The sequence below is a fragment of the Bison bison genome, unplaced genomic scaffold (assembly GCF_000754665.1).
Source record: "Bison bison bison isolate TAMUID 2011002044 unplaced genomic scaffold, Bison_UMD1.0 scf7180017864353, whole genome shotgun sequence".
Taxonomy (NCBI): Eukaryota; Metazoa; Chordata; class Mammalia; order Artiodactyla; family Bovidae; genus Bison; species Bison bison.
This window is the reverse complement of record NW_011494925.1, coordinates 153,029-165,969: the sequence shown is the minus strand read 5'-3', so window position 1 is coordinate 165,969 and position 12,941 is coordinate 153,029. Positions and strand designations below refer to the sequence as shown.

Below are 12,941 nucleotides of genomic sequence, written 5' to 3'. Positions count from 1 at the left end.
TCTCGGGGTCGGGAAACAGACGCGTGCTGTGCTGCTTTGACAGGTCACCCGCTGGCCGAGATCCGGGAGCGCGCGCTCAGGAGTATTCTCTGCAAGCTCGAGCACAGCTTGGTCTGCGGCGCGGACCTGGCTTCGCACAGGCTGCTGTTTCTCCACCTGCTGGAATGGTTCAATTTCCCGTCCGTCCCAGTGAAGGACGAGGTCCTGGGTCTGCTGAGCAGACTGGTTAAGGTTAGCATCCCTTCGAAATGCGCAAGTGTTCCGTAGTCGATTAGTTGGAGCTTCTGTTGAAAATTATTAACTAAAAAAAAAAGAATAACAACTGGAGATGTTGAATTTTAATTCATCAGGGTATATAATGTTCCTCCTTTTCTCTTATGTGTGATGTTGACCCTTACAGTGTCTCTCATATGCTCTGAATTTAACACGGTTTCTGAGTTTAGGGATGTCCCCCCCCCCCTTTTTTTTTGGCATCATCTTGGGAGGTTAATATTTGTCATGCTGTTTTCCCTTATGGTCTGTTGTTTACATGTTAAAAATTAGAGGTACTTTTGTATAAAAGAGAACACATGAAAGATGATGTTACAGATCCCGATGATAGCACAAATGTTGTTTTGTTTTGTTTTTTTTCTCCCCATACCTGGTTTTCAGATTATTTTTCTGTCTTGAGAGTAGTTAGTTGTCAGGGTCGAATAGCTGAGTGCTAGTTTAAGGTTTCTAAACTTTATAAATCACGTGCAGTTGTAGGGGGTACTTATTACTTTGGCATCCTGTGAGTGGTTGGAGGTAGGAAAGGATAGGGCCACTGTCAGTGGAGAGAAGTAATCAGTTTAATAAAAGTAGGAATTGATAATGTGCATTTCTAATTTCATTGGGCTTTTCTCTCGTCAGTCTTACCGAATATTTTATATATGTCTGTATAAATCTCTGTGTCATGTACATTAGTGCAAGTTTTATGTTTTAAAAAAGGAACATCTGATATACCAAAACTAGTTTCATGTTTTAATTGCTGTAACATAAAGTCTAGAGATTTTGATATTTGTAGTTTTTCTCAAGATTCTCCTCTTCTGATTGCAGTATCCTCTAGCAGTGCAGCATTTGGTTGATCTTGGCGCGGTCGAATTCTTATCTAAACTTCGCCCTAATGTGGAGCCGAATCTGCAGGCAGAAATTGATGGCATTCTGGATGGACTTTTTAGTCTTCCTTCAGAAGTTCCTGAAATGTATTCTTCATCTTACCAGACCAGTCAAACTGGTAACTCTCTGAAATCAATCTGATGAAGTCAATTAATCAATCATTCTGTTAATATATTGGTTCTAATGGTTAATTCTAAGGAAAAGGAACTTGATGGTGATGATGGTAGTTGCTCTGTCATGTCCGACTCTTTGTGACCCCACAGACTATAGCACACCAGGGTCCTCTGTCTATGGGATTCTAAACCCTTCCCCACTCCCCCATCCCACAACTTACTTTTCTTGTGTTAATTTATATGAATTTGACCATAACTCTTCTCCTCTAACATTATACAGGGACTTACTGTAGGTCAAATGGTAAAGAATCTGCCTGCAGTGCAGGAGACCCAGGTTCAGTCTCTGGGTTGGAAGATCCTTTGGAGAAGGAAATGGCAACCCACTCCAGTATTCTTGCCTGGAGAATCCCATGGACAGAGGAGCCTGGCGGGTTACAGTCCGTGGGGTCACAAAGAGTCAGACCTGACTGAGCAACTAACACCACCAATATTATAAAGAGGAGGACAGTTGTGTAATTTTGCCTTTTTGGTTGAGGCAAGTGACTTTCTTTTTGTGAGACTACTTTGACCAATTGTCTTTTAAACGATAAGAAATATTCATTGAGCACTCATTACTATGTGGTGGGCATTGTTTTAAATGTTTTATACTTTCATTTTGGGACTGTGTTCTTCATATAGTGATAATATCTGCCCCACTCATGATTTTGTTATGGGATACAATCAAAACGAGCTACACATTTAGTATACCTGCTAAAATCAGAATCAAAGAGATTAGATTTATGTCCCAGGTCTGCCACTAGTTGCGCGGTTTTGGCTAAGGGCCTCAGTCCCTCCAGGCTTTGTTTTCTCCTCCAGAAATTGGTACAATAAACGAGAACATCTTACAAGATTTTTGTGAGGGTTAAGTGAGATAGTACTTAGCATAGAGCCCGTCTATTAAGCCCAGAACTCCTATTTGATGTCCAGTAGTTCCTTGCTCATGGAAAGCATTTAAATTGATTTGAATAAAAGCAAGTGCTCTTGAAATTTATGAAAAGTATAAGATTTTCATACTCTGGAGTATAAAATTTAAGTAGAAGTATAAACAAATGTGTTGTGCTCGTTAATCTGTTAGACTTGATGTTTCTGTATGCCAGTGCTCTGCTGTCCCTGCTGTGACCCTCGGGCCCATTCTCAACAGGAAATAACAATAGCAGCTGCCATTTACTGAATTCTTGTGTGATTGTGATTTTTAACAGTGTATTTTAGAATTTCTTTGTAAGACATAACAAAGAAAGGATAATCTTATATTATGAATTTTCAACCTAGTTCCTGCAGGTGAGAATAGAGGAGTGGTCGTGGGCTAATTTGTAGTTATCTGTATCAGTCTGAGGACCACTGGTGTGAAAACTGCAAATGGAAAATTACAAAATTGAGTTTTAGCCTTTTCTTCATTCTCAGTCTCATTATAACTGAAGTGCTGAATATGCAATCGTGTATGATAGGAGATAGTCACAGTTACTGAAAGGTAGTACTGACTCTTGCTTTGGCAACTTTTTTCTTAAAAATCATGAATGAAAATTGAACTGATGGGGAACTATGTAGAGTAAAAGAGGCGAGAGATGGACTAAGAAGCAGAGGTGAACAGTCCTTGGATTAATCCTTGCAGCAAATTCTTTATGTACATTGTGCATGTTTTCATTCTAAGAAATAATTGCAATTACTTAACAGTAAAAGAAGAAACTCTCTGAGTTTGAAATTGACTCAGCAGTCACTTTTTTTTTCCTCTTTAGGAGGACAGATTATTCAGAGAAACACAACTGCGTTTTTTTCTAGTTTTTAAAATGATCCAGAAACTTAATTAATATATGAAAAGAGCAAGTTTCACTTTCAGCAAGTAATGCACCAATAATATATATATTTTATTTTCAGATTTGCTGCAACAACCTGAAATCTTAACAGGATATTTTCCTCAAGACAAAAGTACTTTGCAGCAGACAGAAATACCTTCACGACCTGTGGGTGAGTGTCTGTGGTGAAGTAGATACTGTTGACCTGGGAAATTAGAACATAATATACTTTTTCTCATTGTTCTGAAGACATGTTGTGGTCATACTTAAATGTTTCAGCACCAAACTGTTTACTTCCTCTAATTAGATTAGGATAGTCTAAAGGGTCCAACTTAATTGTTCTTACTGCCTTTGAGCCGCCGTGTGGGTTGGTAATGGTGGCCGAGGTCCTTGGCGCTTGTTGAGTGGGGAGTCTCTGTCAGGGGCTGAGCTGTGCCCCGTGCACGTCACCCGTGAATCCTCCAGCTCACCCAGCAGGACTGTCCATCCAGTGACGAAAGCCAAAGACTCTGGATCACTTTTGTTTCTCCCTTTGTCGTTATCCCCACATCCAGTTGACCTGCGAGTTCTGATTTAGAGCCTCTCCCGGGAACCTCATCCAGAATAGTCTCTGCTCTCATGCCACCTCCTCAAAGAGGCCTTCCTGAGGACTCCAGCCAGGATCACCTTTTCTCTGTCTTTGGTTTTCTCCTTACATGTGTTTATTAAATTGTGTGTTTATTTACGTCTTGTTTGTCTCCCTTGTTGTAAGCTTAATGGCAGCCACAAGTACTGCTTCGTCCAGTGTGGGTGTGGGGAACAGTGCCAGAAATGCACCAGGTGTTCAGTATGTATTTTTTGAACGAATGAGTGAATCTTCATGGAGTCCCAGGTTGATACTCTTAATAACCCCATTTTACCAGTGAGGACCTTTGGACTTAGAAAAGGATAAAATCTTTGTACTAGATGACACAGGGCACGGTTAAGTGAGCACGAACTTTTTATTTTATTGCCTGTGAAGTTGAAATGAAAAGGCTGTTTCCAGCGATATTTCTGTGGACATCAAGTATTCAGAGCAATTCAGTTTGGAAGCCCTCTGTAACAGAAAAGATTTTGTAGAAATTCTCAGATTGAGTACAGTGTAAGAAGGAACAGAAGACTTGCTCAGCTGTTAAAATACTTGGCCTTTCCTTTCTGTAAAAGTTGTGTTAGATTTCTTGGGAGCTAAGGTTTGATATGGTAGTTCTTTGTGTTTGTGGCTGAGAGGCTTAATGTAATGACAGCCGGAGACATCTGAAGGGAGTGTCTCCAGGGCTGGGAAGGGTGGGTGTTTGAGTGAAGCTGTTGAAAGCATCCAGGAAGACTGAGATGGTGACGCATTCTTGTGTGAGTTGTAGTTTGTGGATTTGATGGTGTGGCTTCTTTTAGACGCATCTTTATGTCCTTCCCAACTCTTGCTTTTCCCTTAGACGGTAAACCCTGCTTTTACGTTAACAGTTTTGAAGGAAGCAACTGTGCTATGTTTGGGAATTTAATAATATCATTACCTGAATTTAGCAAACCCATGCTCTTTTCAAAGCATGTGGCAGAAAGACTATTTGCCATTTGGAAGGGCTTATGTGTTGCCACCTTAAGTTGTACACTAGAAGATCTGTTTAAAGGTAATTTGAAGGAGGGTAGTATAAAATTGCATTCAGGTTTCTCGGATTTCTTTTAATCTTGTTTGAGCACTGATATTTGATCTTTAACCTTATGGTCTTCAAGTCATCCTCAAGGTGTAACCGTTAAAATATCGAACCCTATTTATGATATTTGAACTTGACTTACTAAATACAGTGTATGATTACATTTATATCACTTTTAATTTCTATAGTTAGAGATCTCCAAATACCAGTTTCTTTTTTGTTTAAGGTCTCTGTTCTGGGTAGCCACGTGGTAGAATAAATAATTGATGCTATAAATGTCATTCATTATTGGTTTCTAAAAATAATAGGCATTCTGTTTAAATTGTGAAAAGAGATCTGTTATTTATTCTTTGAGAAGACAAATTTGCAGCTGATCTTTTTGACATACTTCGGGGAACTGTGAGCTGTAACTTTATTTGGGGACTTGTTTTGAAGGCAAAGCGTTCCTCGGGACATTGCAAATCTGTCCACGTTGCCTCCTTCCCTGCCTTATGTTTTGCTCTTCCATCAGCAGCAAATCCGACCACGAAGTGTTTGAAGTTTTCTACTTTCCCCTGGCTCCCCCTGACCGCAGCTGACAGACACGTTCTCTCATCCAACGAAAGGTACTGTGCCCGATGCATGGCAGGTGTTTTGGCTTCTGGTATTTGTAGCCATGAAGTCTGAGAGTTATTACTATACAGTTTCATCAGGAGAAAAAAAGATTCTAAAAGTGGCTGTGGTTGGTAGTAATGGGAATATATGAACGATTTTCAGTATTTCAAAAAGCAAGCCAGAAAATCCCCTTTGCTTTTAATTCGGCTTCACATCAAGTTTCTTTTACGTGCTTGGAATCCTGTGCACGCTTTGGTGACATGAATCATCTCTTCTCAACCAGATTCTCTGGCCATTGCTTAGGCCCTTGGTGTATAAAAATGAAGCAATTAAACATAAATGCAGTCTTTTTAGTAGACACTATATTTCAAAACATGGACTCTTGTTAGGGGAAGGTTGGGGACCTCTGATCTGATCTTATGTAGTGGATTTTATTTGGTCATTACTCCTCAAAATAGAGAAATGATATCTAGAAGTTTGGAGAGTGTTTTAAAGTCTAGTTTCACTTTTTGCTAAAACTTAATTTCAGTGAATGCTATACCAAATGTGTTGTCTGCCTTGTTTTGGTGAGAGTCTGAAAAATAAAGACCAACTTCTAGAGTTCAGACCAAATAGGGGGATGCTATTAAGTGACTTCTGATGATGGCCCTTCCAGGCCTGCAGTGAATTCTCTTGGAACAACATACTGAAGAGGTTGCATGCAGCTGGGGTTGGGCGCGGGTGGCATTGATCTGTCAGTTCTGTTTTGGTTGCTAAGGAGGGATATGGTCTCTAGGGGGCGCGTGTGGGTGGTGAATGGTGGACTGGAGCTGGACTGTGTGTGGGTTTGGTTTCTTGGGGTGAGAGGTGAACAGCTGCTGTCTTGCTGGGGAGGCAAGTGCTGTCAGAGAAGTTGAGGGGTGTGGTCTCCATGGGACAAGAGAGGAGTACCAGCTTGATTCCCCCCAAATAGGGAAGAGCAGTAAGGAATCTAATGCCTAGAATTTAATTCTGAACCTACTATGATTTCCTCTGTCTTATTTCCTAATTCATTTAGCAGACTTCATTGACCTCATTTCATGGCATTGTGATGGTCCCTGGGCACACAGTGGTGGGCACTGTGATGCCCCTGCTCTTGAGGAGGGCCCGGGGGCTGCAAAGTCGACAGGCAGTAGCCGCAGCGCAAATTCTGGGCACGAGAAAGAACACCTTCCCCAGGCTTGCTCATTGGTTAGGGAGGGGAGCTGGGAAGGTTTCCCAGGGGACGATGTGTCGGCCGAGACCTGAAGGGTTCTGATAGGGCCATTACGCCTGGTTCCTTAGAATCTGGCATGGGTAAACAGTTCTTAAAAATAAAGACTGTATTTTGTATATTTTGCAGCTCTTTAAGAAGTAGTAACCATACTGTAATCTGGAACACCTGTGAACTGTTGAAAGACGTTATCATGCAAGATTTTCCTGCTGAGATATTCCTTCAAAGGCCAAAAATTGTTCAGGTGCGTTTCCTCTGCATTGTTTTATTAGATTTTGCAATAGGGGACTTTCTGCAGTGAAGCACATGGTGCAAAGTAGGGGTCCTTGGGAGGCAGGTTTACACTCTCAGGTTTAGATAATGAGCTACCGGGCTTTTCAGACCCGTTATTCTCTAACGTGGACAGAGGTTGTCCTCCTGATAGGAGGTGGTCTCATTTGGCACACTCAGTCCAGGTTGGCCACCGTGGCCTCACCATTGATGGATCACTTGAAGGGGAGGGCAGACGTGGGGCGCTGCGGTTGGGCGCCGTGACCAGTCCCGTCAGTGAGACCCGCGTCACCCTGAGCGCGTGGGCTCTAACACACAGTGCCGGCTGCTGGGAACGGCAGAGGTGAGCGGTGTGGCTGTCTTCTAGGCACTGGACTGCAGCCTGCCACACGCGTGTGCAGCAGAGACGCTGGAGCCTGCGCTGGGCTGCAGCCTGTCCACAGCGTCCGGTCAGGCCCGGCCCCCTTGCTCCACACTCACCAGGCTGAGATGGTGCTGTGAGTGGCAGCTGTGAATACATGCTGTCCCAGCTCCGAGTGATAGCAGAGGAGCAGCTGTTAATCATCAAAACATGCCAAATGATTTAGCTGTTTGATATGAAAAAGGCTTGCTGTACTTAAAAAAATACTCTGTAACAGTGTCTTGAATGGGGACCGTTTCCTGTGTTCTTTGGGATAGATACTCAACTAACAGTTCAGATATGAGAAACGCTGACTGTTCCCTTTAAATTTGATCTTTGACCCATCTTCCAGCAGTATGCTAAGTCGTTTTTACCCGTTTCTGCTGCTTCTCTCCTATAAATATTTGGCACCTTATTGTGATTCCTTTGATTGTCCATTTAACCTTGCGTAAGCTCCACGTCCGTCTTTGCAGTCGAGCACTTTGTTCCTGTGGTCATTTTCCTCACTCTTCATTTCAGAGCCTTTTATCTCTGTTGAAACTGGCCTTTGGAGGAGACGGGAAGCACCGTCTGGCATTACAGTCAGTGTCCTGCCTGCAGCAGCTGTGCATGTGTTTAAGAAACAGGCTCAATTTCCACAGAGATCCAAGTTTCTTCTCTAATAAACAAGGTACTTCTGTTTGTTTATTCCTTGTGCACTGGCGGTATTTGTAGATTCTTCCAAGAGCTCCCCATTGTACTTACTGTCAGGCTTACTGTGTGTGTACAAAGCGGAAACGCCCCATCCTGAGTGTTTATCAAATCATAACCTTTGAAAACAGCGTGTTAATGAGGGAAGCACTCATGAGCCCATCCTCTTTTTTTTCTTTAAACAGAATGAACTCATTAACTTTTTTTTTTTTTTAATTTGTTTGTTTGGCTGTGTCTGGTCGTAGCTGTATTTCTGTTTGTTTTTTTGGCTGTGTCTGGTCGTAGTTTAGCACGCGGGGTTTTCCTCATCACGTGGGACCTTGGGATCTTTTGTCGCAGTGCGTGGACGCTCTCGTTGTGGCTTGCGGGCTCAGTTCTTGCAGCACACTGGCTTAGTTTCGCCCTGGCATGTGGGATCTTAATTGCCCGACCAGGGAGGGAACCCGCGTCCCTGCATTGCCAGGTGATTCTTGGGCCGCCAGGGAAGTCCCCGTGTCCTCTTTTTTGATATGAGACGGCTGCACGGTGTTTTTCTCCCATGCATGCAGTGGCGACAACTGAGGACTGGGATTGTAAGTCCAGCTGATCACGTGGGGCTTTGGGCATTTTAGCAAGTTATACATTGTGTTAAGAAATTGTTCGGTTTGAAAAATACCTGTCTGTATTACGGAAACTATTTTAATGCAACTTGTGATGTAGGCGGTGTTTTCTGTTAATGTGGTAGCAGCACCAGACTTCTCAGGGAAAGAGCACCACCTAATGGCCACCAGGAGTACTGGGCTGGCCTTGTCACACCTGCACTTCAGTTCAGGGTTCTGTGTTCTTACGCAGTATGCATTGAAAGTTGAATGTTTAATTACAGTGACTTGTCATGCTTCATAGTTAAGCCCTATTTTGTTGAGAGCATCACTGATCCTGTGCTACTTGAATACTTAGGCTTTATATTAGCTTTATTATGGACCTCAGGGGACATGGAGTTTGCTTAGTAATATTCTTGAGAGCTTGCGGGTACCCCATAGTTCATCAGAGAAAGAGTTAAATGCAATTTGGTTGGTTAAAGTAGTGGATAAATCAGAAGACTTACTCATCTATTAAATAATGTTTATCACCGCTTCTGTGCCAACCAGTGCTTGTGGGCAGGGGTACCTCTCGTCAGATCGGGGGTGGCGGTACCTCTCATCAGATCAGCGGCGGCAGTACGTTAGAAGTGAAGCACACAGCCCGTGTACTGTGCTTGAATCATCCCGAAACCATCCATCCACCCGTGGCCTCCCATCCTGCAAAAACTGTCTCCCACGAAACCGGCTCCTGGTGCCATACAGGTTGGGGACCACAGCTCTAGGGGGCGAGACACTGAACAGGGCAGGTGTGGCGCCGCCTGATGGAGCTTATGCTGTGGAAGGCTGGTACAGGCCGCAAACGCAGGAGCGTTCAGGTAGGACGTGCCCGAAGGGGATAGGAAGGGTGCTGTGACAGAACATGACCCGGGAGACGGGTCACCTGGGTAGGATGGTCAGGGAGGGCCTCCAGGAGGAGGTGGCCTGACAGTGAGCGGGAACCTCCATTCCAAGGGCTGCAGGAGGAGAATTCAGGGAGGCCAGAGGCTCGGCACCCCATTCCAGTACTCTTGCCTGGAAAATCCCATGGACCGAGGAGCCTGGTAGGCTGTAGTCCATGGGGAGTCGCTAAGAGTAGGACACGACTGAGTGACTTCACTTTCACTTTTCACTTTCACGCATTGGAGAAGGAAATGGCAACCCACTCCAGCGTTCTTGCCTGGAGAATCCTGGGGACGGGGGAGCCTGGTGGGCTGCCGTCTATGGGGTCGCACAGAGTTGGACATGACTGAAGCGACTTAGCAGCAGCAGCAGCAGTAGAGGCCTCAGGCACGAGGGCGACCTGCTCGAGGAGCAGACTTCAGGCTGGAGTGAGTGAGGTGGTTAACCGGGCGCAGGTGCAGGAGGGGAAGGCGGGAGGTGGCCTGGGGCAGCGGGTACTGGGAGTTGCAGCTCTTGGTTTGACTTTGTATTTTCTTTGAAGTGCAGTGAGAAGCTCTTGGAGAGTTGTTATTGTTCCTCCCTCCACACATGTCTTTGTTTTACCTAATTCTTTAAAAAAACTACTGTAAAACACACACCGCATAAACTCTGCCATTATGAACATGCAGTCCGATGCCTGCATTGCATTCGTGCTGTTGTCCCCTCATCACCGTCATGTGTTTCCAGGCCTTTTTCTTCATCCTAAACGGAGACTCTGTAAGCACAGCAGAATCCCCATTTCCCCTTCCCTCTGCAACCCCAGTAATCTCTAATCTATTTTCTGGCTGGGTTCTTCATTTAAGTGGGATCGTATAATATTTGGCTGATTTCATTTAGTTTAGTGTTTTCAGGGTTCATCCATGTTGTCAGAACTTTATTCACTTTTACGACCTAATAATATTTTATTGTATGTACACACCACATTTTATTTATTCATTCATCTGTGGATGGATGTGGGTTTGTTCCCAGCTTCTGACTATTGAGTAATGCTCTAGTGAACATTGGCATATCTGTTCAAGTCCTTGTTTTCAGTTCTTCTGGGTGTATACCCAAGAATAGACATACTGGGTCATGTGCTAATTCTGTTTATCTCTGTGTGTGTGTGCATGCTCAGTCATGTCTGAGTCTTTGCTACCCTATGGACTGTAGCCAGCCAGGCTCCTCTGTTCATGGGATTTTCCAGGCAAGTGTACTGGAGTGGGTAGCCATTCCCTTCTCCAGGGGATCTTTGACCCAGGGATCAAATCTGTCTCCTGCGTTAGCAGGCAGATTCTTTACTGCTGAGCCACCCGGGAAGCCCTTAGTTTTCTGAAGAACCACCAAAATATTTTCCACAGTGGCTGTACAATTTTACATTCCCACCAGCAGTGTATGAGGCTTCCAGTTTCTCCACAGCCTCTCCAACACTTTTTTATTTTTAATCATAATCATCTTAGTAGGAGTGAGGTGGTATCTCATTGTGGTTTTGATTTGTATTTCCCTAATGATTATTAATTAATGACTAGTGATTCTCTCGGAGAAGGCAATGGCACCCCACTCCAGTACTCTTGCCTGGAAAATCCCATGGATGGAGGAGCCTGGTAGGCTGCAGTCCATGGGGTCGCTACGAGTCGGACACGACTGAGCGACTTCACTTTCACTTTTCACTTTCATACATTGGAGAAGGAAATGGCAACCCGCTCCAGTATTCTTGCCTGGAGAATCCCAGGGACGGGGGAGCCTGGTGGGCCGCCGTCAGTGGGGTCACACAGAGTCGGACACGACTGAAGCGACTTAGCAGCAGCAGCAGCAGTGATTCTCTAGTGACTTTTCATGTGCTTATTGGCCACTGATAGATTTTTAGAGAAATGTCCGTCAAAGTTTTTTGCTCATTTTTAAGTTGGGATATTTGACTTTTTTTTATTGTGAGTTTTGGGAGTTATTTATATATCCTGGATATTAAATCCTTAGGAGGTGTTTGACTTGCGAATATTTTATCCCATTCTGTAGGTTGTTGCTTTGTTGATAATGTCCTTTGATGCATGAAAGTTTTAAGTTTTGATGAAGTCCAGTTTATCTCTGTTTTCTTTGGTTGTTTGTGTTTTTGCTGTCTTATCTAAAAATTCGTTACAAATCCAAGGTCATGAGGATTCACCCCTATGTTTTCTGCTAAAGAGCTTTATGGTTTTAACTCATATTTTGGTTATTGATTCATTTTGAGTTCATTTTTGCACATGGTTTGAGGTATGGTCTCTAAGAGAGCTTTAAGCAGGAGAGTAGATGGTTTGGTTTCTGATGTAGGTGAACGGTGCTGGCTAGAAGGTTCTGTGTAATCAGGTCAGTTTTATATGAACTTCATGTGCTAAGGGAGCACTGCATAAAAGTTTGACCTTCACTTTTACCTCAGAGAAGCATTTCTACTATTTTCATTTTTTTTTTTTAAATGACAAAAAGCTCATAATCAATCGTTTGTGTATACCAGGGAGTAATTTTATTCTTTTCTCCCCCAGATGCCGTGTCCCAGAACTCTTCCCTGTCTTACTGTCCTGATGCCAGGGCGGCTCCGCATTCCCAGAACCCGTCTCCCGGAAGCAGCAGCCCGCGGCCCTCCGTGGTGGGGCGCACGGGCCAGCGGCCCCGGGGGGACGGCCAGGACTGGGACGCTGCGTCCTCCAGGTGACCGGGGCCGAGGGAGCTCGAGCGCGTGTGTCAGTGCTAGAGGGAGATCGCCTTTCTCTTCTGTCTTATCTTTTGATAAGACAGGTGTTATCAAAACACATTAACTCAGGTGTTGGCCTTGTGTTAACCAGTGGCTTTCATACTTTTTTGACCATGACCTCCAGTAAGAAATAAGTATTATACTGCAACCCAGCACTCGGAGCACAGACATATACGAGTGTGTGTGTGTGCGTGTGTATGCGTGTGTGCCCCTGTGTCTGTACACCAAAACAAAATGTTCACAGAACTCTTCTCTGATTTTGCATGTTACAGAGTGAATTGCATTGTTTGTTCATTTCTATTTCATCAAGAAAATGATGATTCTGACCCACTGAATGTTTGTAGCAGCTACAAATGAACTGTGATCTAGTTTAAGAGCATAGTTTTTAAATGTTGGATACATCTTGATAACATTTTAATTAAACCTACTTCTGGGTTTCATTTAATTGTAATTTAAATGTATTGTTGTTTACTGTTAAAAGGAATGATTGGAGAATTAAAACAAAGTCCCCTTCAAGGTGCAGAGTCCATGGTGTTTATGGTGTTTTATTTATTTGTTTGTACAAAGAAAGATTTTTGCACATCGTTTCCTTAAAGGAACTGGCACGGTGTTTGTGTGTTACCTCATCCTTAGGCTACAAGCATCTTAAAAACCTCTTAGTCTTTTCCTTAGGTTCGTTCCACTGAATGCTCCCTGAGACCAGCACTTGTGTGTCGGCCTGATTCTTTTCTCCTGACATGACTAGTGTGGCTGCTCCAGGCTAACACCCACTCACAC

The 12,941-nt window shown here is 43.7% G+C and overlaps 1 protein-coding gene across 5 annotated transcripts in view; it reads left to right on the top strand.

Annotated features, from left to right (window-relative positions):
* The window catches only part of RTTN (rotatin), a 119,099-nt gene that overhangs the window by 563 nt on the left and 105,595 nt on the right, over positions 1-12,941 (top strand). For 4 of the 5 annotated variants that reach the window (XM_010855047.1, XM_010855046.1, XM_010855044.1 and 1 more), the window contains exons 2-8: positions 44-231; positions 1,078-1,255; positions 3,162-3,251; positions 5,255-5,348; positions 6,698-6,812; positions 7,758-7,908; positions 11,956-12,121. In XM_010855047.1, the coding sequence (XP_010853349.1) occupies positions 44-231; positions 1,078-1,255; positions 3,162-3,251; positions 5,255-5,348; positions 6,698-6,812; positions 7,758-7,908; positions 11,956-12,121 (982 nt within the window). The remainder of the gene's footprint in view (positions 1-43; positions 232-1,077; positions 1,256-3,161; positions 3,252-5,254; positions 5,349-6,697; positions 6,813-7,757; positions 7,909-11,955; positions 12,122-12,941) is intronic. The other variant, XM_010855045.1, reaches the window with a different exon arrangement.